The 21,638-nt window shown below is 38.2% G+C and overlaps 1 protein-coding gene across 1 annotated transcript in view; it reads left to right on the forward strand.

Annotated features, from left to right (window-relative positions):
• Positions 1–20,334, forward strand: part of LOC134251603 (protein PRRC2C-like) — a 23,002-nt gene extending 2,668 nt beyond the window's left edge. Inside the window, exons 3-35 of the mRNA XM_062734009.1 lie at positions 1–111; positions 167–282; positions 385–645; positions 1,050–1,055; positions 1,273–1,410; positions 1,523–1,567; positions 1,657–1,732; positions 1,872–1,964; positions 2,048–2,437; positions 2,642–2,761; positions 3,146–3,374; positions 3,545–3,926; positions 4,047–4,294; positions 4,386–4,555; positions 4,661–4,719; positions 4,847–5,682; positions 5,791–5,944; positions 6,056–6,628; positions 6,711–6,814; positions 6,906–7,084; positions 10,498–10,720; positions 10,803–11,080; positions 11,747–11,827; positions 11,919–12,083; positions 12,220–12,464; positions 13,238–13,520; positions 13,610–13,795; positions 13,907–14,177; positions 16,255–16,441; positions 17,081–17,177; positions 17,827–18,132; positions 18,434–18,647; positions 18,755–20,334. The exon at positions 1–111 is cut by the window's left edge and continues 65 nt beyond it. Coding sequence (XP_062589993.1) covers positions 1–111; positions 167–282; positions 385–645; positions 1,050–1,055; positions 1,273–1,410; positions 1,523–1,567; positions 1,657–1,732; positions 1,872–1,964; positions 2,048–2,437; positions 2,642–2,761; positions 3,146–3,374; positions 3,545–3,926; positions 4,047–4,294; positions 4,386–4,555; positions 4,661–4,719; positions 4,847–5,682; positions 5,791–5,944; positions 6,056–6,628; positions 6,711–6,814; positions 6,906–7,084; positions 10,498–10,720; positions 10,803–11,080; positions 11,747–11,827; positions 11,919–12,083; positions 12,220–12,464; positions 13,238–13,520; positions 13,610–13,795; positions 13,907–14,177; positions 16,255–16,441; positions 17,081–17,177; positions 17,827–18,132; positions 18,434–18,647; positions 18,755–19,179 — 7,251 coding nt within the window. The 3' untranslated portion in view covers positions 19,180–20,334. The remainder of the gene's footprint in view (positions 112–166; positions 283–384; positions 646–1,049; positions 1,056–1,272; positions 1,411–1,522; positions 1,568–1,656; positions 1,733–1,871; positions 1,965–2,047; positions 2,438–2,641; positions 2,762–3,145; positions 3,375–3,544; positions 3,927–4,046; positions 4,295–4,385; positions 4,556–4,660; positions 4,720–4,846; positions 5,683–5,790; positions 5,945–6,055; positions 6,629–6,710; positions 6,815–6,905; positions 7,085–10,497; positions 10,721–10,802; positions 11,081–11,746; positions 11,828–11,918; positions 12,084–12,219; positions 12,465–13,237; positions 13,521–13,609; positions 13,796–13,906; positions 14,178–16,254; positions 16,442–17,080; positions 17,178–17,826; positions 18,133–18,433; positions 18,648–18,754) is intronic.
• Positions 20,335–21,638: the final 1,304 nt, after the last annotated feature.

The raw sequence follows: 21,638 nt of genomic DNA on the forward strand, positions 1-21,638 counted from the left end.
ACCAAAGTCCTGGAGCAGTGTAGCACTTGGAGAAAGGGGCAGAACTCTTGGTCATCATTCACCTTACCAGGTATTATAATAAAGTTAGAACAGTTGGATGAAAATAATTGTGTTTTGGTAATATACATGGATATAAATTATAAAGTAATAATATGAACTGTTTCAGGAGGAATTTCCAACATTAAAGTCAGCAGGGGAAGACAAAGGAAAAGATGGCAAGAAAGAAGAAGAAGGAACAGACACACAGTATGGACCAGGGCCAAGTTTGCGGCCTCAAAGTGAGTGGCATATAAAATGTACTGAATGAGTACCCCATTATTACTTTTATGTATAGGTACATGTATGTTTTTGAGCTCTATATATGCTTGAATCTAATTCTGATAGATGTCGCGAGTTGGAGAGAAGGAGGTGGGCGTGGCGCCATGCAACAGCAGCAAAGCAAGCCAGATTCACCATCATCACCAACAGGATCTATGTCCCAAGGCCAGACAGAAACACAACAGAATGGCCCCCCGACATCGGGTCCAGCAGAGGTTCCCAGTCAGCCCCCAAGGCCTGGCTCGGGGCCCGCCTCTGGAGGTCCCATGCCTATGGGTCCTCCAATGGGAATGCCACCTCAGTATCGGATGATGCCTCCCTATGTAAGTACAGGGTGAAGAAATTAATTTATGTAATTAGTTTTATAAGAAATCTTTAACTTTAACTGGTTTCAATTCCAAATTAAATGTGGTATTTGTAGATGTATGGCAGATTCCCACCTGGCTACCCACCTAATTATCAAGGAATGCCAAGACCTCCCTATCCGTATGATCAGAGGTAAAAAGAAAAATAATAAAAAAATAAGTAAAAATCTTTGCAATTAACTTTTAAAAAAAGGTGAGATTACAAAGAAACACATTCAAAGTGTTTTTAAAAGCATTTTCCCCCATGCTTTCACTGAAAATGTGGAACATTAAATGGTCCTGGAGATAACTTTTAGCTTTAGCAGAGAAAAATTGTACCTTCAGTCAATATGATTTTAAAAAGACCTATTGATTATAAGGTAAAAGACCAAGGTCAGAAATTCGTATAATGCCTACGTAGTACTTAAATCCTCTCTCTTTGCAATGAAATGCAAGGTCATGATTTAAACATACAAAAAGGCTCCTATTGACGTCAAGATGAAAACCTAGAGAAACAATGATGAAGTTTATAATTGGGGAACACTAATTTCCTGAATTCACACTTAAAATTTAGGTTTAGACATCCACCCCCTATGCCACAACAGCAGAGGCCCCCTGTGGGTGGCGAGGGAGAGGAATATAAGAGAGCTGCTATCATCTCAGAGAAAGACCTCAAAGATTTTGACAATCTACGACTTGAACATGAAGATGAGGGATGGGCTGGTGCACAGGGTGAAATTGATTACTCGTAAGTAATATTTAATGAAAAGGGTAATATTGTCATGGGGAAATTTTCTGTAGTTTATAATAGAAATCTTAATTTATAATTAGACTGATATTGAAATCTTATTTTTTTTCAGTGAAAAACTCGTCTTCAGTGATGAAGAAGACGAAGATAAAGAAAGGTAAGTAGACATAAAGATTTCAAATCAGCTTAAGAATTACTAAACTTAGCAAGAATTTTATAGGAATTTGCTTCTTTATCTATTTACAGTGGTAAATCTCGGCCTAGGAGAGGTGACAAGAGAGAAAGGAAGGACAATATGAATGAGGAAGATGATGGTGGCAAGGTTTGTTATTCTACATTCCATTGGTGCTTTGAATTTGTTGATACGTCACTGATGAAAAGAAAGCACACCCTTGGTGCAATAAACACAGTTCAACATTTCTCTTCATGCTTTATGTATATTGTGTTTTATACATTTGTAGGGAGAAAGAGGCTCCAATATACCAAGAGAGGCCTGGGGTGGTGGACCTGTTCCTCCTCAGTATAGAGGCAGACCTCCAATGGGAATGGATGGGGTAAGAGATCATTTCTTATCTGCTTAGTGTAAATATAAACTTATAAAGTTGGCCCATTGCTGATTTTGCAGTGTATTTTTCAGAGGTGGCAGATGCCTCCCTTTGACTATATGGGACCTCCCCCCAGAGGACCTCCCTATCCACAGTATAGAGTACCCCCTCCTGGCCAGCGTCCCCCAGGGCCATATCCCCACCCCCAGATGACCCCACCACATCCCCCACAGAGTCCCCAGAGTCCAGGACCAAGTCCTAGTCCAAATCAGACCCCTAAAAAGAATGAGACAAAAGATGAGCTGGAGGAAGAGCTTTGGAAGGAGAAGCGCATGCAGCGAACTGAGGAGATGTCTACTGCCATCCAGAGAGCTCGTCAGAGACGTGAAGATGAGGAGAAACGAATGGAAGTCGAGCGGAAATCTGCTGCTGCAGAAAAACTTCGGCAACTGGATGAACGCAGCAAGAAACGGGATGATAGGGTGTGTGAACTTAGCATTTTTTAGATATTAGATTATGTCTATAAGATTTCATTTTCATTCTACCTCTTATTAATAATTCCTCTGAATTTTGTAAGCTGTTATTGCCTTATTGCATTTAATGTTACTAAAAGTCAGTATTTAGATACAAAAGAAAACTTGCAGATAGTAGATCATAATAATGTCATGTATTTCATTTATTATTAGGATGTGGAGTCTGACAGTAGGTCAGAAGGAAGGTCAGAGGGAGGAAGATCAAGTAGAACACCGTCTGAGAGTAGTGAAAAAGAATTCAAAACTCATAAAGAGCAACACAAACACTCAGAGGTAGGCTTGCATTTCTATTAAAAAAAAAACAGCTTCCTTTTGTCTTGACATATTACATTCATCATCAAACTGTGTTAAGTAATGTACTGCATGCATGATGCATCAATAAATAATAAAATAAAAAGAACAGCCCAGCTGCAGAGTTATCATTTGATACATACATTCAAAACTTATCACTAGGTATTGAGTAGTTTCCACATTTCTGAATTAGTGCAACACATGTCCGTAACATGCATTTATTACTGATTTATTAGCAGTATTCATGATTTAGGGCATTGCTTTTCATGCCAACGCCAGTTAAAGTATGCAGCACTTAAAGGCATAATTTTTAGAGATGAGAGTTAACGAAGTCTCTCATTCAGCAGTTAAAAATATATCTTTCAGTCCAACAAATCCAACTCGAGATCAGCTGTTCCACCAAGGTTCCAAAAGCAGCTTTCTAATGAGCACCCACCTACTTCAGTACGTCAGACAGGTCAGGGCACCCCTACATCACCACAGCCCCACCCTCAGATGAGACCAGGTCAGGGAGGGCCCCCTCCTCCATGGTTTTGGCATCCATCCATGCAGATGCCTCCTTATGCTTTTGGAAGACCTCCAGTAGATATGCAGGGTAAGTCTTGCTTATTGATATGGTGTGTAGTAGCATAAGGATTCAGGCGAAAAGTGTTGTACCCCAAACAAATTTTTTTTTAAACACCCTGCTTTAATCAAATTCAACAGTAAATTTGTGAAGAATTTTGGAGGTATTAAATGTTTGCTAATGAAATCTTCCCATTTTAGGGATGCCAATGTATCCACCAATGCGGCGTAGGAACGACAGTCATGGTTCTGGCAATGACGGTCAGGATGGTGAGGGAAGACCAGAAGGATATGAAAGGAGTGACCCCCGACAGTTTTATCCTCCTATGCCTCCACACCTACAGTTTGATGGGCGTGGACCTCCACCTTACTTTGATCAAAGGATGTTTCCCGATTACGAGAAGCAGATGATGGAATATGACAGGAGACAGGATCAGGAGAGGAGAGAAAAGGATCATCGAGTTGATCGGAGCTATGAAGAGGAACAGGAGCCTGAAACTAGAGCGCCAGATAAAAGAACACCTCGACTGCAGAAGGATCCATTCGATGATACACCGGATGATAGATACACTCCATCACCCAAGTAAGAGGATAAGAGCTTGTATACTATTTTTGTCTTAATATCCTTATCTACTAGTGTTAAAGGAAGAGAAATCTGGTCATAGGGGAAAAAAATCATTGTAAATTTCTTTTGGTTAATTAGGGATTCAAAGAAAGAGAGCAGGTTAGAGGATAAGAAAGATGAAAAACAGTCCAAAGAGGATCTGAGAGAAAGAATGGATCATTACGAAGACAGAAAAGAACGGCGAAGTGATAAAGGTGGTGATCGAAGAGATGACTATGTAAGAAAAGAAAGAGAAGGTGATTCACACAGAGGTTACAAAAACAAAGAGGGTCGCTCTAGTAAAGCTCCGTGGTCTACAGATGATGGAAGTCGGTCTTATCGAGAAAGTAAGGACCAGAACACCTTGGGTGTATAATTGACACTTGTATGTTGTATTAACAAGAGGTAATTATCTGAACTTTAAATTTCCACTTTCAGAGAGAGAATACCCAAACTGCCCCCCACCTATTCCTGCTCAGCAATCACAGCAGAACCCTCCCCCAAGACCTAACTACACTACGCTGAAAAGACCTTTATCCAACACTAATGACAGGAAAACTGAATATATGAAAGAGCAAAGTGAGGCTAAATCAAAGTCAACAAACAAGGTAAAAGATTTTTTTTTTTAAGAAAGTCCGATAAAACTCTATGTGAATTACAGTGGAATTGTGTTGTATCTAAAAGACATTTTAATAAAAGTTTTCAATTTTTAGGATCAACAAAGAGATTTCAAATCTGGTAAAGAGAATAAGTCTGCAGAAAGGGAGGATAGGTATGTTTTCTTTTGTGATTTAGTAAATGAAACGGAAAACAAGTTTCAAATGTTCAGTTATACATAATATATTTGGCCAAGGCAAAAACATTTTATACATATTTTTAAAGTCAATTTAATTTTTTAGACCAAAGCAGATAGATGAACAAGAAAAGAGTGTGGACCGACCTGAAAAAGTAGACACAAGTAAAGATAAGCAGCAGTCTAAAGCAAAAGAGGACCGAAGAGAAAAAGAAGATTCTGTTGGGAGAGAGGAAAGACCATCTGCATGGGATAAACCATTGCGAGATGATGGAAAAGGAGATAGACGTGCTGAAAGAAGTCAACCACCATTAAAGAAGAAACGGGAAGAATACAATCAGGAAAAGTCAGACAGAGACAGGAGACAGCCATCTTCTAGAGCCCGTGAGTTCGTACGGGGAAGAGGTGGCAAAGTAACCAGGGGAAAACCTGGATCCGCTCCTAGCCGAGGTGGCCGAGGAGGTAGTCGTGAGGGCTTTCCCCGCAGCTATGATAGGCGTGGAGGGGAGAGAAGCGGATACAGAGGGGATCGGTCTAAGGGATTTGGTGGACAGTGGTCAGATCATGTTGATGAACTGGAACTGGAAGAAGAAATGCAGAGAAGGAGAGAGAAAGCTGAAGAAGTTGATTATGATGGAGAGGAAGGATCCAGATCACCTGAGGAGTTTGTAGATCAGGCTAACTCGGGCAAAGTCAGGGAACAGAAAGAGAGGAGAGCCAGTCAAGAACAACAGAAACCCAAACCCTTCAGCTGGGAAAACCGAGCAAAAAATATGGAACTGAAGAAGGAGGACAGTGTAGAAAAGCAGAAGCAATTTGAAGATGAAAAGAAAGATGAGAGTCATATAAATAGAAAGCCAGCAACTGATGAGAGGTGGGAATCTAGGAATGGCCGTGGAGGCTTCCAGCCTAGAGGTGAACCTTCAAAGAGAGGAAGAGGAGGTAAGTTGTTGCACTGGGAAACATTGTTATCGTTATCTCGTTATCAAAAATTGTGCAGCCTTATTAGATTTGAAGATAAATGCTTACTGTTAACTTACTTTGATTAAGGGTCCTCAAATACGAGAGGACGAGGAAGAGGTTCAATGCGAGAGTCAGGAGAACGAGTAGAAAGAAGAAATTACTCGGCTCCCTCTAGAGGTGGAGGATTTGGTCGTCAAGGACATAGGGAAGGGGGAGAGGTCTCCGAAAAGGGCCCACCCAGGTAATAATTCACAATTATTTACTCCATGTAATTGATTTGTTACATGTATTACTCATAAGCTTGTTAGTAAGGTAAAAAGTAATTAGGCTTAATGTAATTATATGTTAATAGGAAAGAAAACAGAAGGCAGGAAAGATATCCCCCACCCCCACGTTTTGCCCAGAAACGAGGGGGTTTAAACGAGAGGGGGAGGGGTGCTGAACGTGGTCGTGGCCGCGGCAGAGGTCGTGGTGGCAGTGCCCCTCCCACCACTGCTCTCCCTGTTAAGCGACCACAGCTAAACAAGGAGAACTCGCAGGAATATCCTGAAGGAGAAGAGTGGGAAACTGCTTCAGAGAGCAGTGATGTGTTGGAAAAAAAGGAGTCAAAAAATGATGTGAAAGACAGAGACAAAAGAGATTCGGCAGGGAAGAAATTCTCTAGTCAGCGGCCTCAGGGTGATAGACAAGGCAGAAAGGGGGGTCAGAACAATGAATGGAAAGCTAATGGAGATGTATATCAAGGGAGGGGTGCTGGAAAAGAAAGTGGTTCAAAAAACGGGCCGGGTAGGGTTCATCAGAGGGATGGACCCCGAAAGCCATTTGGTTCAGGTAAAAAAGAACAGAACAGTGTGTACAGAGTGGGGGAAGTGGTGCATGATGATCCAAATGCCATCCAATCTGCCATCAAAAGTCTTGATCAAAAGTAAGATTCTCAGTAATGGTTAATCTTAATGTTAGAAATGTTTTTGAGAAGATTTATGTTAATATGAGAATTTTTATTATAGAAACTTGTATGGCAGGAAAGCAGACCTTAGTGATGTCTCCAAACCAGTAAAAGTGGAGGAGAAGAAAAATGCTCTGGCAAATATAGACATCAACAACTATGCAGGTAGGCATACTTTATTAGATTTTACCACCTTAGAACTTAAGAAATATACTATAATATCCTGCCAAACTGAATACTATTTCTGTTACTTTAGGTGTGGTTGTCATTGATGAAGTACCAGAGGTGACCAACGATGATCCTGCTTTCCTGTTTGAACAAAATGACGGTTTCCAAGAAGTGACCTCCAAGCGTGCTATTAGGAGTAAACAGAAGGCTCAACAAGAAATTGAGCTCATGAAGCAAAAGGAACAAACCAAAAAATCTGTCTCAAAGGTATTATTGTCAAAGACATCTCCATTATTGTATATTCTCCATTTGTACTCTATACATAGATTTCTGATGGACATATATGAAGAACTTTCTGCCAAATGAGGAAATTGTAATTTTGTTAACTGATCAGTGATGACAATCTTCATCACCTACCGATCTGATGGCTTGATCTTCTTTTCCATAGATATACATATAGAGACCATAGAAAACTTTTTTATTGGGAGATTATGTATGAGGAATAATGCAATCCCAAGACGTACATGTATAATCATTGAGATTATATGTATAAATAGTTTTATGTCTTCATAGACTGAAGTGGCAATAAATCTTTTTTCCTTGATTTTAGATGCAATGAATATAACACTGAAACTCTATTTTATTATATGCATACACTTGCATTTTGAAATTTGAATATCATGAAGGTAGTAATTTCTCATTAAATATACACATAATTTTTTAAACATTGCATAATCATGTTATACTCTTAATACTCTTAATGCATGTTATCTTCAGATCACCAGTTTTTCCTCCGTTTTTCTGCTTCAAACTCCAGCCATATCACTTTTTGGGAACATTACTTTTTAACCCTGAAAATTGAATAACTTATGCATGAATCTAGAATTGTTTTATATGCTAAAACTACATAGAAATAAAATGCCAAATGAGGAATTTGTAACTTTGAAACTGATTACAGATGACAATATTCATCACCTACCGATCTGATGGCATTCAATTTCTTAAATTTGGTTTAAGGTCGGACTTCATTTTTACTCCCACAAATGACCTGGGAAGAGGTCAATATCTTCATTGTCAAGGTAGAAACAAAAGTTTTAGATTTTACTAACAGGCCATTCTCTCCTCTTTCTACAAAATCTTGGATTGCATGTTTATTAGATATTTAAATCTGTGAAACAAATGTCAGTGGAGATAATTTCAGGTTGATAACATGATAGGTTTTCCAGTGGTAAAAAAAGGGGGGGGGATTCTACTACAGGTAATGTTTTCAATGTTATGTATCATTGTATATATCTCAGAGGATGACTTTTTATGCCCCCCTTCGAAGAAGGGAGGGCATATTGCTTTGCTGCTGTCTGTCGGTCCATTTAGTTTCCGTTCATTTTCTTCATAACCGATGCAAATACTGAAATGAAATTTGGTATACAGGTATATCAGATGAATATCTAGGTCAAGTTCTGTTTTGGGTACGATCGTACCATAATTTACAGAGTTATGCCCCTTGGACTTAGAAAAATTCCAATTATTTGCAGTTTCCATTCATTTTCTTTGGAGAGGTTGCACATATTGAAATGGAATTTAGTATACAGATTAGTCAGATGAATATCTAAGTCAGGTTCTGTTTTGGGTACGATCGCACCATAATTGTCAGAGTTATGCCCCGTGGACTTAGAAAAATTCCATATTTTTAGCTCACCTGAGCCGAAGGCTCAAGTGAGCTTTTCTGATCAAAATTTGTCCGTTGTCTGTCGGCGTTGTCGTCGTTGTCGTTGTTGTCGTCGTAAACTTTTCACATTTTCATCTTCTTCTCAAGAACCACTGGGCCAATTTCAACCAAACTTGGTACAAAGTATCCTTGGGTGAAGGGGATTCAAGTTTGTTCCAACGAAGGGTAACACCCTCCAAGGGGAGATAATTATGAATTAGTGAAAATTTAACGGCATCTTTTAAAAATATTCTTCTCAAGCACCACTAGGCCAAGAAAGATGAAACTCATGTGGAAGCATCCTTAGGTAGTGTAGATTCAAATTTTTATATGCCTAAAATGGCCGACCAAAGTTTTACATAGGAATATATAGGAAAAATCTTTAAAAATCTTCTTCTCCAGAACCGCTGGGCCAGGAAAGATGAAACTCATGTGGAAGCATCCTCAGGTAGTGCAGATTCAAGTTTGTTCAAATCATGACCCCCGGGGCAAGGGTCACCTAGTTTTACATAGGAATATATAGGAAAAATCTTTAAAAATCTTCTTCTCCAGAACCACTGGGCCAGGAAAGATGAAACTCATGTGGAATTCCTCAGGTATGTAGATTCAATTTTATTCAAATCTTGACCCCCGGGGCTAGGGTGGGGCCAAAATGGCCGACCCAAGTTTTACATAGGAATATATAGGAAAAATCTTTAAAAATCTTCTTCTCCAGAACCACTGGGCCAGGAAAGATGAAACTCATGTGGAATCATCCTCAGGTAGTGTAGATTCAATTTTATTCAAATCTTGACCCCCGGGGCTAGGGTGGGGCCAAAATGGCCGACCCAAGTTTTACATAGGAATATATAGGAAAAATCTTTAAAAATCTTCTTCTCCAGAACCACTGGGCCAGGAAAGATGAAACTCATGTGGAATCATCCTCAGGTAGTGTAGATTCACATTTATTCAAATCATGACCCCCGGGGCAAGGGTGGGGCCAAAATGGCCGACCCGAGTTTTACATAGGAATATATAGGAAAAATCTTTAAAAATCTTCTTCTCCAGAACCACTGGGCCAACAAAGATGAAACTCATGTGGAATCATCCTCAGGTAGTGTAGATTCAAGTTTGTTCAAATCATGACCCCCGGGGCAAGGGTGGGGCCAAAAATGGCCGACCCAAGTTTTACGTAGGAATATATAGGAAATATCTTTAAAAATCCTTCTCAAGAACCACTGGGAAACTCATGTGAAATCATCCTCAGGTAGTGTAGATTCAAGTTTGTTCCAATCATGACCCCCGGGGCAATGGGGCCAAAATGGCCGACCCAAGTTTTACATAGGGATATATAGGGAAATCTTTTAAAATCTTCTTTTCAAGTACTTCAAAGCTATGATTAGTGATATTTATATGGAATCATCCTCAGGTAGTGTAGATTCTAGTTTGTTCAAATGATGAATGCCTGGAGGGGGGGGGGGGGTAAATTAAAGCCCGATGTGCTCAGGTGAGCGCTGTGGCCCCTGGGCCTCTTGTTGCAGTTTCTGTTCATTTTCTTTTGAGAGGTTGCACATATTGAAATGGAATTTAGTATACAAATTAGTCAGATGAATATCGAGGTCAAGTTATGTTTTGGGTATGATCACACCATTTTTGACAGAGTTATGCCCTTTTGGACTTAGAAAAATTCCAATTTGTGGGAGAGGGGGGCATAAGTGTTTTACAAACATCTCTTGTTTCTCTCTCAATTTAATATGTTGTGACAACTGAAGAGTTTGGGGGAAAATAAACTGTAACAGAAGCCAAAATGTCAATGATAAAGATTTTAGGTATGTCCTAGTCTTGTGAAGCCATAGGATGAAAAGCAATTGGAGCTGCTTTCTTGATGACAATATTCATCACCTACCGAACTGATGGCTTTTCTTTTGTTTCATAGAAAGTGAACCAATAGTAAGCCTTTATGATTGCTTTCAAAAAAGTGTATTCTATATTACAGGTTGTTGTAAAACCCAAAAGTGTACATGTTAAAGTGAGTATGGAAAAACCAAGATATAAAACCAGCAAACTACCTCCAAGATTGGCCAAGAAGAAAGAAATGATGGAAAAGGAGAGAAAAGAGGCAAAAGGGTTTGAAATGAAGATAGAAAATTGGGACAATGAACTGGCCAATAATATTCCTACCCACTCTGACGGTATGGGCATTACTCGTGATACAAAAGGTAACATTTTCATAGGTATTCTATCATTTTAAGTTTGTATTGTTTATTGAACCCTTATACAAATTTTTTTTTACTTTGACAGGAATTCCTAATATAAATATGATGCCACAAGTATCTACAGGGCAGATTCCAAACTCAGTGACTATTCAGAATAGCAATATGGGATCATTGGTGTCGGCTCCTCTACCTGTGGCCAGCGCATGGGGTACCAAGCCTCCTATATCTTATGCTGCAGCAACGGGCTCTGTGGAGAAACCTGAAAATCACGACAGTGGAGTTGATGTTAGTGACCAACCTAATTCTACGAGTTCCTCCACGCGAAGCTCCCCAAGTGCAGAAAATAAATTGAAGAATGAGAAGGTGACATATGTGCCCCACACCCCCAAAGTTTTGTACATTTTAGTTGGATCACCGAGAAAAAAAAATGTAGTGAAAAGTTTGCATGAATATTTTTCAGTTTTGTTTATTTGGTTTTTTAAAACCAGAATTAACAACTGAATTCTTCTAATTTGTCAAAAATATATTGTCAAAAATATATTGAAGATCTCCTTTAGCGACCCAATACCCCAGAACAAGTTAAGTAAAGGTCAATTTTTTTCTGCACTTATCAAAATGTCCCAAGAGAAATATTCTATTCTTGCTTAACACTTGTATTGATGTATGTTCATTTCTGCTTGCTTGCTGCATATCTTTGTAAAATGAATATTATTATTTCTTCAAAAAAAATTGTGGAATTTTATGTCAATTTTTATTTTCAGTCGGTATAGTTTGCATGTTGAAGCTCTTTTGTATTCCATAACTGTTGTTCAATAATGCTTGAAATTTGACTCACAATGAAGGATCATTTCCTGTGCTTTAAAATATTTGAAAATTTGAACAAATTAAATACGTAAGTGCTACTCTATTGCATATTTAGCTTGCTCATTATTTAGTATGCCATTAATACATTGTATGTAAAGGACAAATATATAATTTTATGAAACTGTAATTATCTTGCTTCTTAATTGAATATCCTAAAATTATTAGGCAATACAGCAAGAAGATGATAAGCTAGCCAGTAATGACAAGTCAACATTTGGATCTCCAAAACCACAGAGACAACCTAAGGTATGTTATGTTGGATATAACAAAATATATTTTATGTGGCTTTTTAAAATAAGTGAATGGACGTTTTTTCATGGATTGTGATATTTTTCAGATAACGCGAAGTGAGAAGGTCAGTGTGAAGGATACCATGGAGAAATCTGAAGGCATGAAAACGATCAAAAAGCCTGAGTCACTGAAAGAGAAATCCAGAACCACAAGCACTTTAGAGAAGCCAGAGCCTATTCAGCTCCCACCCAGCTTCAGTAAAGTAGCAATGGTAAGTAGAAAGATCTTAAATGATATAAAGCATCAATTATTTGGAGCTGTAAGTAAGATTGTATTTCTTTTTGGGTCAGAATGTAATCTGTTTAACAAGAAAATGCAGAATTATAAAGAGTAAACTCTTTTTTCAGGATGAGTCAAATGAGATCAAGCTGGACTTTATATACGATGATGATCTTGCGTCTAGTTTTCCTGATAAAGCAGAACAGAAAGCCAGTGTGGTAGAGGAGAGTTCTCCAGTCACAGTGTCATTATCCGGGGGAACAAGTAGTGATCACAATGCAGGACCTGCATCCCCTGCTGCCCAAGATCTTAACTCCAAAATAGCGGCTGTGAAAACATTCTGGGACAGTGATCAGACTGATGTCTTCAATGTGTAAGCTGAGCTCATTTTTATAGAAACAAGTGTTTCAGTAGATCAATATAATTATTTTTTGTGTGATGGTAAAAAAATGTTATATGTATACAGTACATATCAGTGCATAAAATAGGCATTAGATTTTATAAAAATTAGAATTTTATTGTTAAATGATGTAAGTAAAGGTACAGAATTTAAATACAGTATATATGCGGTTTGATTAACGATTTCAGTAATACAGATTTTTGCATGATTAGGAATTACTTGGCCTGGGAAAAGTAAGCATTGAAAGATCAGGTTTTAATTTATATGATCATCTAAAATGTATATGGAATTAATTTTTTAAAAAGTTATAAGACATTTAATATTTCAAATTCCTTGTGATTCCATATGAAATGACAGGTGAATTCCCCCAAATACTGAAAATTAATATATTTTATTTAAACAAGTAGTTTAGTTTCTTCAGTTTAGAAATACAAATATCATTATCTTTTGATTTATTCTAAACAGATTTTAAGTACATGTATTCTGAAATAGTAAAGGACAACTCTTGAAAGATACATATTTTGATAACAAGAGCCTGTTCTTGAAATAAAAGTGAGAAAACTGTAAAAAAGATATGTGCAGAAATATACTGATTAATCTATTGTTAAAATCTCCAATCAATTGTCTAAAATCGACAGCCTTTCCAACCGATCATCGATTATAAATCGATCATCGTGACAACACTAGTTATATGTATACAGTACATATCAGTTTGATATTGTTAGAATTGATTTCTTTGTTCATAGGATTGCCAGTAGTGCAGGTTTAGGCAACACAGTTACAACAACTGAAACAGATCTGGCAAATGCATCTTCATTTCACTCATTTAGCTCAGACCCTAACTTGGCAGGTCCAGACCATGGGTCTGGCATTGGTTTAGATTCTGTGGTCATGTCAGCAGATGATGGTAGAGGAAGTGGATCCAAGAATTTATCTCCAAGAATGCAGGAGGCATTATCAACCTTCAGCTCCTCCTCCATGGAGGCAACGATGGATAGCAAAAATGCAGAACAGACCAACGTATGCAAGGTCAATTCAGTGTCTCTGTGTTTCAATTATTTGTAAAGGACCAGGTAATGACAAATACTGGTAGTCTAACCTTGTAAACTTCTCTTTAGGTTAAGCCCCAGCAGCTGCAGTCTCCATTAGAGTCGGACAGCTTGTCAAACAGTGCAGGGAGTGGGGGAATGTTGGGGGTTCCAGCTGAAGATCCCACGTCTACTCTTCAGTCAATGCTAACCTCACCACATCCTTTCCAGAGTTTCCCACTAGGAACATCACAGATTTTGCAACAAGAACCAAGAGTAGGCATTGTATATCTAGTATTTTTACATAAAAAGTGTGTGACATTTGTATTAAAGGAAGATATGAAATTATCTGTAAACATCACTCATTATTTATTTCAATTATACTAGTTGAGCCAGTCTAGCTATGGTTATGGTCTGTCACAGCAGCCTCCGCCAATGGCCCAGCAGTCCCTGTTTATGACACCCTCTCAGGAATCTTTCTCGATGCCGCAGATGTCAGCTTTCCCTAACAGGAACCAGCCCCAACCTCAACAGCAGCAGCAGCAACATGCTCAGTTTGGTCAAACCCCTCCACAACAAAGCACTATCATGGTGTCTTCAGCCACTTCCTCACTCATGTCAACCTCCATCAAGCCACCAAATCAAAACACAGCTTATGGTATATATTCTTTCCCTATTGAATTTTTTATTATTTTTAATTTTTTCACTTTTATGAATATTTATTTTAGGGCTTAGCTTGGAAAGTGTCATTTTGTGATTTATCTCTTTATGTATTGCATCAATGTGTCCAAGATTATTTTTTTTGGAACTCGTTATATCTCGTTTACCCAAATTGCTTCATACTTGTACTTCATCTTTGTGTATTCTTTGACATGGTTGTAAGTGACAATAAATCAGTTTTTAGCTCACCTGAGCTGAAAGCTCAAGTGAGCTTTTCTGATCACCCGTTGTCCGTCGTCCGTCCGTCCGTCCGTCTGTCTGTCTGTCCGTCCGTCCGTCTGTAAACTTTTCACATTTTCAACTTCTTCTCACGAACCACTGGGACAATTTTAACCAAACTTAGTACAAAGCATCCTTGGGTGAAGGGGAATTTAAATTGTTAAAATCAAGGGCCAAGACCCCTTCCAAGGGGAGATAATCAAGAGAATACAAAAATAGGGTGGGGTCATTAAAAAATCTTCTTCTCAAGAACCACTGGGCCAGATAAGCTGAAACTTATGTGGGAGCATCCTTGGGTAGTGTAGATATTAAATTGTAAAAATCATGACCCCCGGGGGTAGGGCGGGGCCACAATAGGGAATCCAAGTTTTACATAGAAATATATAGAACAAATCTTTAAAAATCTTCTTCTCAAGAACCACTGGGCCAGGAAAGCTGTAACTTATGTTGATGCATCCTTTGGTAGTGTAGATATTAAATTGTTAAAATCATGACCCCCAGGAGTAGGGCGGGGCCACAATAGGGAATCCAAGTTTTACATAGAAATATATAGAACAAATCTTTAAAAATCTTTTTCTCAAGAACCACTGGGCCAGGAGAGCTGAAACTTAAATGGAAGCATCCTTGGGTAGTGTAGATATTAAATTGTTAAAATCATGACCCCCGGGGGTAGGGCGGGGCCACAATAGGGAATCCAAGTTTTACATAGAAATATATAGAACAAATCTTTAAAAATCTTCTTCTCAAGAACCACTGGGCCAGGAAAGCTGTAACTTATGTTGATGCATCCTTTGGTAGTGTAGATATTAAATTGTTAAAATCATGACCCCCAGGAGTAGGGCGGGGCCACAATAGGGAATCCAAGTTTTACATAGAAATATATAGAACAAATCTTTAAAAATCTTTTTCTGGCACACTGGGCCAGGAGAGCTGAAACTTAAATGGAAGCATCCTTGGGTAGTGTAGATATTAAATTGTTAAAATCATGACCCCCGGGGGTAGGGCGGGGCCACAATAGGGAATCCCAAGTTTTACATAGAAATATATACATGTAGAACAAATCTTTAAAAATCTTCTTCTCAAGAACCACTGGGCCAGGAGAGTTGAAATTTAAATGGAAGCATTCTTGAATAGTGTAGATATTAAATTGGCACACAATAGGGAATCCAAGTTTTACATAGAAATATATAGAACAAATCTTAAAAAATCTTCTTCTCAAGAACAACTGGGCCAGGAGAGCTGAAACTTAAGTGGGAGCATCCTTGGGTAGTGTAGATATTAAATTGTTAAAATCATGACCCCCAGGGGTAGGGCGGGGCCACAATAGGGAATCCAAGTTTTACATAGAAATATATAGAACAAATCTTTAAAAATCTTCTTCTCAAGAACCACTGGGCCAGGAGAGCTGAAACTTATGTGGATGCATCCGTTGGTAGTGTAGATATTAAATTGTTAAAATCATGACCCCCAGGGGTAGGGCGGGGCCACAATAGGGAATCCAAGTTTTACATAGAAATATATAGAACAAATCTTTAAAAATCTTCTTCTCAAGAACCACTGGGCCAGGAAAGCTGAAACTTATGTGGAAGCATCCTTGGGTAGTGTAGATATAAGACTATTAAAATCATGACCCCCGGGGGTAGGGCGGGGCCACAATAGGGAATCCAAGTTTTACATAGAAATATATAGAATGAATCTTTAAAAAAAGATCTGCATCACCCAAGTTACTCAGGTGAGCGATGTGGCCCATGGGCCTCTTGTCTTACTCAAAACATAAATTTTGCTTTTATTTGTAGGAGCATTGCAAAAGAATATGGCCCCAGGATCACTGCAATTCGGACAACAGATGAATAGCACATCTCTTCAGCCATCACAGATGTCTTTTATTCAGTATGACCCAAGCACACTGTTTGGAAATTTAACACAGCCTACTCAGAATGTTAACACTTCACAGATTCTCAACTCACATGTTGTTCAACAAAGGTACACATGACATTCTTGTACATGGTAAAGAATGTGGAGATAAAGATAATGTTGACTAATATAACTGGTCAAAGTCTTGCCAGTAAAATCATTAGCACTAAACACTGAATGGCACAATTCTGTGAGATACATGTATGTAGTACATGGATTCAGAACACATATTTAAAAAGGGTCCCTGATTGGCAGGCAATCTGGTAGTTTTCTCTGTGTAGTTCCTTTTTAATTGTCTTGGTATACAGTGACCCAGAAGCAAATTCATAGTCAAGGAAGAATTTGGTCTTTAAAATGGATACATATACAGCATTTGCTGTCTTTGGACCATTTTTCACAAGTCATTCATCAAGTACATTAAGTATAGGTGTGCAGATTTCAAAACAAGACAGCAGGTTAAACATTTTATGTAAAGCACATAGAGGCATTAGAATCATTTAAGTCATTTATCAGTCATTTTATCAGGTACAGTCCAGACAAATGACAAGTTATGTCCATGATTTGTCCTGTTTGTTGTATTTAGGCCAATTGATTTCTTGAAGTTGAATTTTGTAATCAGTGCAAGAAAGAGCATCAATAAAATTTGTGTTTTGGAATCATATTTTGTTAAAGATTCATCGGTTGAAAATTATAATTATTTTATTTTAGGGTGCAACCACATCAGGCGACATCATTTTATCAACAGTCACAGCAACCCTTACAGCAAAGCTTCTTTTCAAACCAGCCTCAATCAAACAGTATCCAGGTACAAAGTGATTCTTTTCTTACACATAGATTACAGATTTTACTTTCAAAGGAGGCTTCTTCAGCTGACGAACACAAGCAAAACAAAGAAAATGACATTTAAAAAAAAAAAAAGAAAAAAAATGTATACATGCACATTAGAATGAAAAAGAACGGGTTTGCATGCAATACTATATAGGTTGACATTTAAGGTGGTGGATTTGCATGCATCTTACTCCAGAATTAAGGAAAGGACATTCAGTTGGTAGAAAGAAAAGGTTTATTTTTTTATGTGGAATAAATTGTTATTGGTTTGTAAGTGATTGAGCTGGAAAAAGAGAATTAGGCTAGAATTGCCAGAAATGCCTTTCTACATGACCACTTTCCTGCCTCAATTTACAGAAATTCTCAAGTATTTGTATGTATTTGGAAACCTAGTTGATTGATAAAGTCTACATGCATAGGTTAACTACAGGAATAAGTGAAGGATTTTTGTTCATAAAAGGACATTTAATTTCCTGCACTAGTCCTTATTCTGGTGTTCGGTATAAAACTAATTTTGTGTAAGAAAAATCATATTTAACAAACCCTAATTGTGTCCTAATGTAAAAAGGCATAGACTATCATATATGCATTCCATAGCTTTTAACAATTGCATAAATTTACTTCAGCCTATGGGTAATGGAAATCGCAAAACAGGCGGGGAGCAACTGATGTTTCAAGCATGCATTCTATCAGGAGCTCTACAACAAGCTGCCGCAGCAGGACCCCAGTTTTCCATGCAAACTTTTGGAAATCAGACCAATAACCCAGTTGCCACTGGACTGAATCTTTCCCTGCAACCCTCCAATCCAGCTGCCGCTGTAGCTCAACAAGCTCTGGGCCTCGGGCCCCAGACAAATGTCTCCAAAGTGTCACAGTTCAGTCACCCACTGCAGCAGCCTAGCCAGACTCCAGTCTCTCCTCAGAGCACACCTGTAAGCCCTCCCTTCACTCTCTCCCAAAACAGCACCAGTAATTAGGGCTACTGACACTGCATCTGTGTCAAAGGCCTAAAAATTACCTGTGCTGTTTATTGCTTTATGTTATAAGCCTGCCAACAATTTGCTGCTGAATTATTTACATGTACTTTACTCACTGTTAGTGGTCATGGGTTAACTTGGATGTATAGAAATAACAAAAACCAGTGGTTGTTTTGTGAAGTTTCTGACAAGCATGGGAGAAAATAATTGACATATGCAGCAATATTAATGCTCCGTATTTGTTTAAATATTACAGATGAAGTCACCGCCTCAAAGCACAAACTTTGGCGTCACCTCATCTGTGCCACAATCACAAGGAGGTTCCAAGTTCTTTGGAACTAATCAGTTACAAAACCGATCTGGAAATCAGCGGTACAACTTTGGTAGTAGCAACGTGCACAACAACATCAATGCACCACCATTTAATCCAAAGATGAACCCTTCCTATGGTCAACACATGCAGTCCGGAGGTGAGTTCTGATGAAATTTGCTTGTATTTGAAAACTTACACACAGATGTCTGTTTGGAAAGTGGTTTCTAGCAAATTTGTGATGTATATTTGCTATGTCTTTTTCAGGATCAGTTGCTAGACCACAAATGTTGATCAACACAGGTAATTTCCGGCCCACTGTGCAACCAAGCCAAGCAAACTTCCCAAATCCAATTCAACGACCTGCTGGACAGATGCCGGTCAATGTCAATCCCAGGCCTCCACGCCCTCAGGGCAAACCCCCAGGTCCACCACCACCCCCTCAAGAAAACACCTCAAAAGTTGGGGCAGCCTTCAAAGCCCAGCAAGCCAAGGAGAGGCAAGGATTGTTAGCTCATGCACAGAGCTTCCTAAATCCACAAAATAAGCCTAGCATCAAAAATGTGCCACCCAAAGGTGACACTGCTGCCCCAGAAAAGAAAGCCTCTCCTACTCCTAATGGTGGGGTAACTGACAGTAAGAATGCTAATCCTACCACTGAAGGAACACAGGCGGGAGAAAAATCCCAGTAAATTATTGGAAGCATTATGTCGGGGCATATTATTGTGTTATATCAAATTTTATTATATTTATACATTTAGTTTTATACTTTAAAGGAGTTCAGAGTTGTGCATTGATGTGAACTTTTCCACAATATTTTATGTCAGACATACTGCTGAGGTCTGTCATGTTAATAAGCCATGTTGTTAGTCATCTGTGTGACATCCTGGCTGAATCTGTACAGATGTCATGAATTTGTAAATAGTCATCAATCTGTAGTAAATCAATAAGAATGTATGAAAGAATGTTGTGTACTTTGACAGGTGGTTTTACATACCTGGACTCTCTTGTAGTTCTTCCGCAATTCAAATGCTGATAATTTATAGAAACTGAGAAATTCAATGGAACTCAGTGACACTAAAGTTATAGTGAATTGACTGAGTGATAAGGTCTTTGTAACCTTTTTAATGATTTGTTCATTTTAAGTAAGCAAAAATGTGATTTGGTTTTATAGAGGTATTGTTTTATTAGCCCTAGTTAACAGAATTGTTACAAGTGAGCTCCATGATGAACCTGAAATCTTGTGTCTGTCATTGACTTTAAAGTCTTTAAAAAGTGACAGCTGATAAGATACAAGACAAAGTGAAAGAAGAAGAGAAGGCCCCAAGCGAGGATCAGGATGGAGAACGTAGTAGGAGAAGGTGAAGAGCCGTGCCCCAGGTTCTTACCTCTCTATCAGACTCGGGTGCAGGTTATCTGCCCCTACCCTCACCCTTGTCTGAGAACATGATGTGGACTATATATACATATATGTATTTAGATGTTGTTCTTCCCTCTCACATGTTCTTTTTTATTAGTTGTTTTCACATTGTCCAAGGACACTAAGCATGATGAGTTTGTTTTTATCATTAAGTCTGTCTGACGTTGACATGATTAGTATGACGAGAGAGTCTTGACATATTTATAAGTATGTGAGGGATTCATGTTATGTCAGTTGTGAAGACAGTCTTGTGATGATGGGTGTGTTCTTAGTATATTAGCCAAAGACTGCTATTACAATGTTATGTTCAGCACAGAGGGATTTTTGTTGTGGAAAAAAGTTTTATTCATTTTTTGACCTTGAAAATCTCAGCTTATAAACAATGTAGCTCATTGAAATAATAAAGGGCTATGTAAAAGATGTAAAAGTTGTCTTGGTTCTCAATTCATTGTTAGCTCAATTGAGCTTTTCTGATTAATATTTGTATTGTCATTGACTCATTCCAGAAATTAGTTTTATGAGAGAGCGAGGCTTTATGCAAAAAGGTCTTCCTGAATCTCCCATTATATGGTGTTGTCAAACATCCATCAACAAAATTTCCTGTTTCAGACATCTTCTGAATTATCATTCAATCTATGCCAATGTAGAGTCCATCCAAATTAGAATGCTATGTTTTGATAAAGGTGAGTTTCCCCAACATCTAGAGTAAGATTCAATTTTCCCAAGATCTGAGTGTGTTACTGGACTAAACTTGCTACTTTTAGAATAAGATGATCCCAGTTCATTGGGGAGGGCAATACTACAAAGTCTTGGTATAGTTTTAAAAATTACTGAAAGAAAATAAAACACCCCTACTAATGTTATTGTGATTCAAATTCAAGACACGTGGTTTAGGTTTACCTATTCAAAGGTTATAGGCTAGAACCGGTTTTATAAATAAAATTGGCAGTAAACAGGAAATTGCTATAGTGTGTTTCTTCGAAAAACATGTCCTGTGAAAAATGTTTCCACACCTTTCTGAAAGACTTTCATGATTTTCAACAGAAATGAGTGGCTTAAAGGGTGTGTGTGTGTTTAAATAGCAATTAATGCATCTTATCATAGTTTACTGCAAAAAATACAGCTCTCTAGCGACCGATACGCTGGTAATAAAAAATGTGTAATATCTACATTGACAAACCTTTGTTTGCCTTATATGGCTATTGCTATTAATGCACAAAGAGGATCTGACCACGAGCAACTGAGCAATTGTTGATTGAATACGTTTAGGCCAAATTACTTCGAACACGTTGTTCAGGTCAATCTATGATCATGTCAATAGAGTGCAAAATAAAAAAAATATTCTTATGAACAAAGTGCAAACATTAGAAACTATGAAAAATATCACAGGCGTTTTTAATTTGTTGTAAACTAGAGAATAATATGTTTAATAAAATGTATACGTAGTTAGTGTCAAGTTCAGAACACCAGCACTTCAATGGAAAGGAAAACGAGCAGCTTCTCGTAATACAAGCATTTAAATGGACAAAACATTTTTTACATAACTATACTCGTGATCACGTGTGTTGACCAGGGAATCCACTTGACAATTGTATTCACCGATAGTACAATAAAGGAATTCATCAAGCGTAAAATTCATGTAGTATTCGTATAGTAACCCATAATGCAATTCTCATTCATCTGATTTGTCAGTTAAAGTCACATTGGTGCCTCATTTGCTAATCTGACGCC

The sequence above is a fragment of the Saccostrea cucullata genome, unplaced genomic scaffold (assembly GCF_032062105.1).
Source record: "Saccostrea cucullata isolate Sc308-1 unplaced genomic scaffold, CSIRO_AGI_Scuc_v1 ctg37, whole genome shotgun sequence".
NCBI classification, from domain to species: domain Eukaryota; kingdom Metazoa; phylum Mollusca; class Bivalvia; order Ostreida; family Ostreidae; genus Saccostrea; species Saccostrea cuccullata.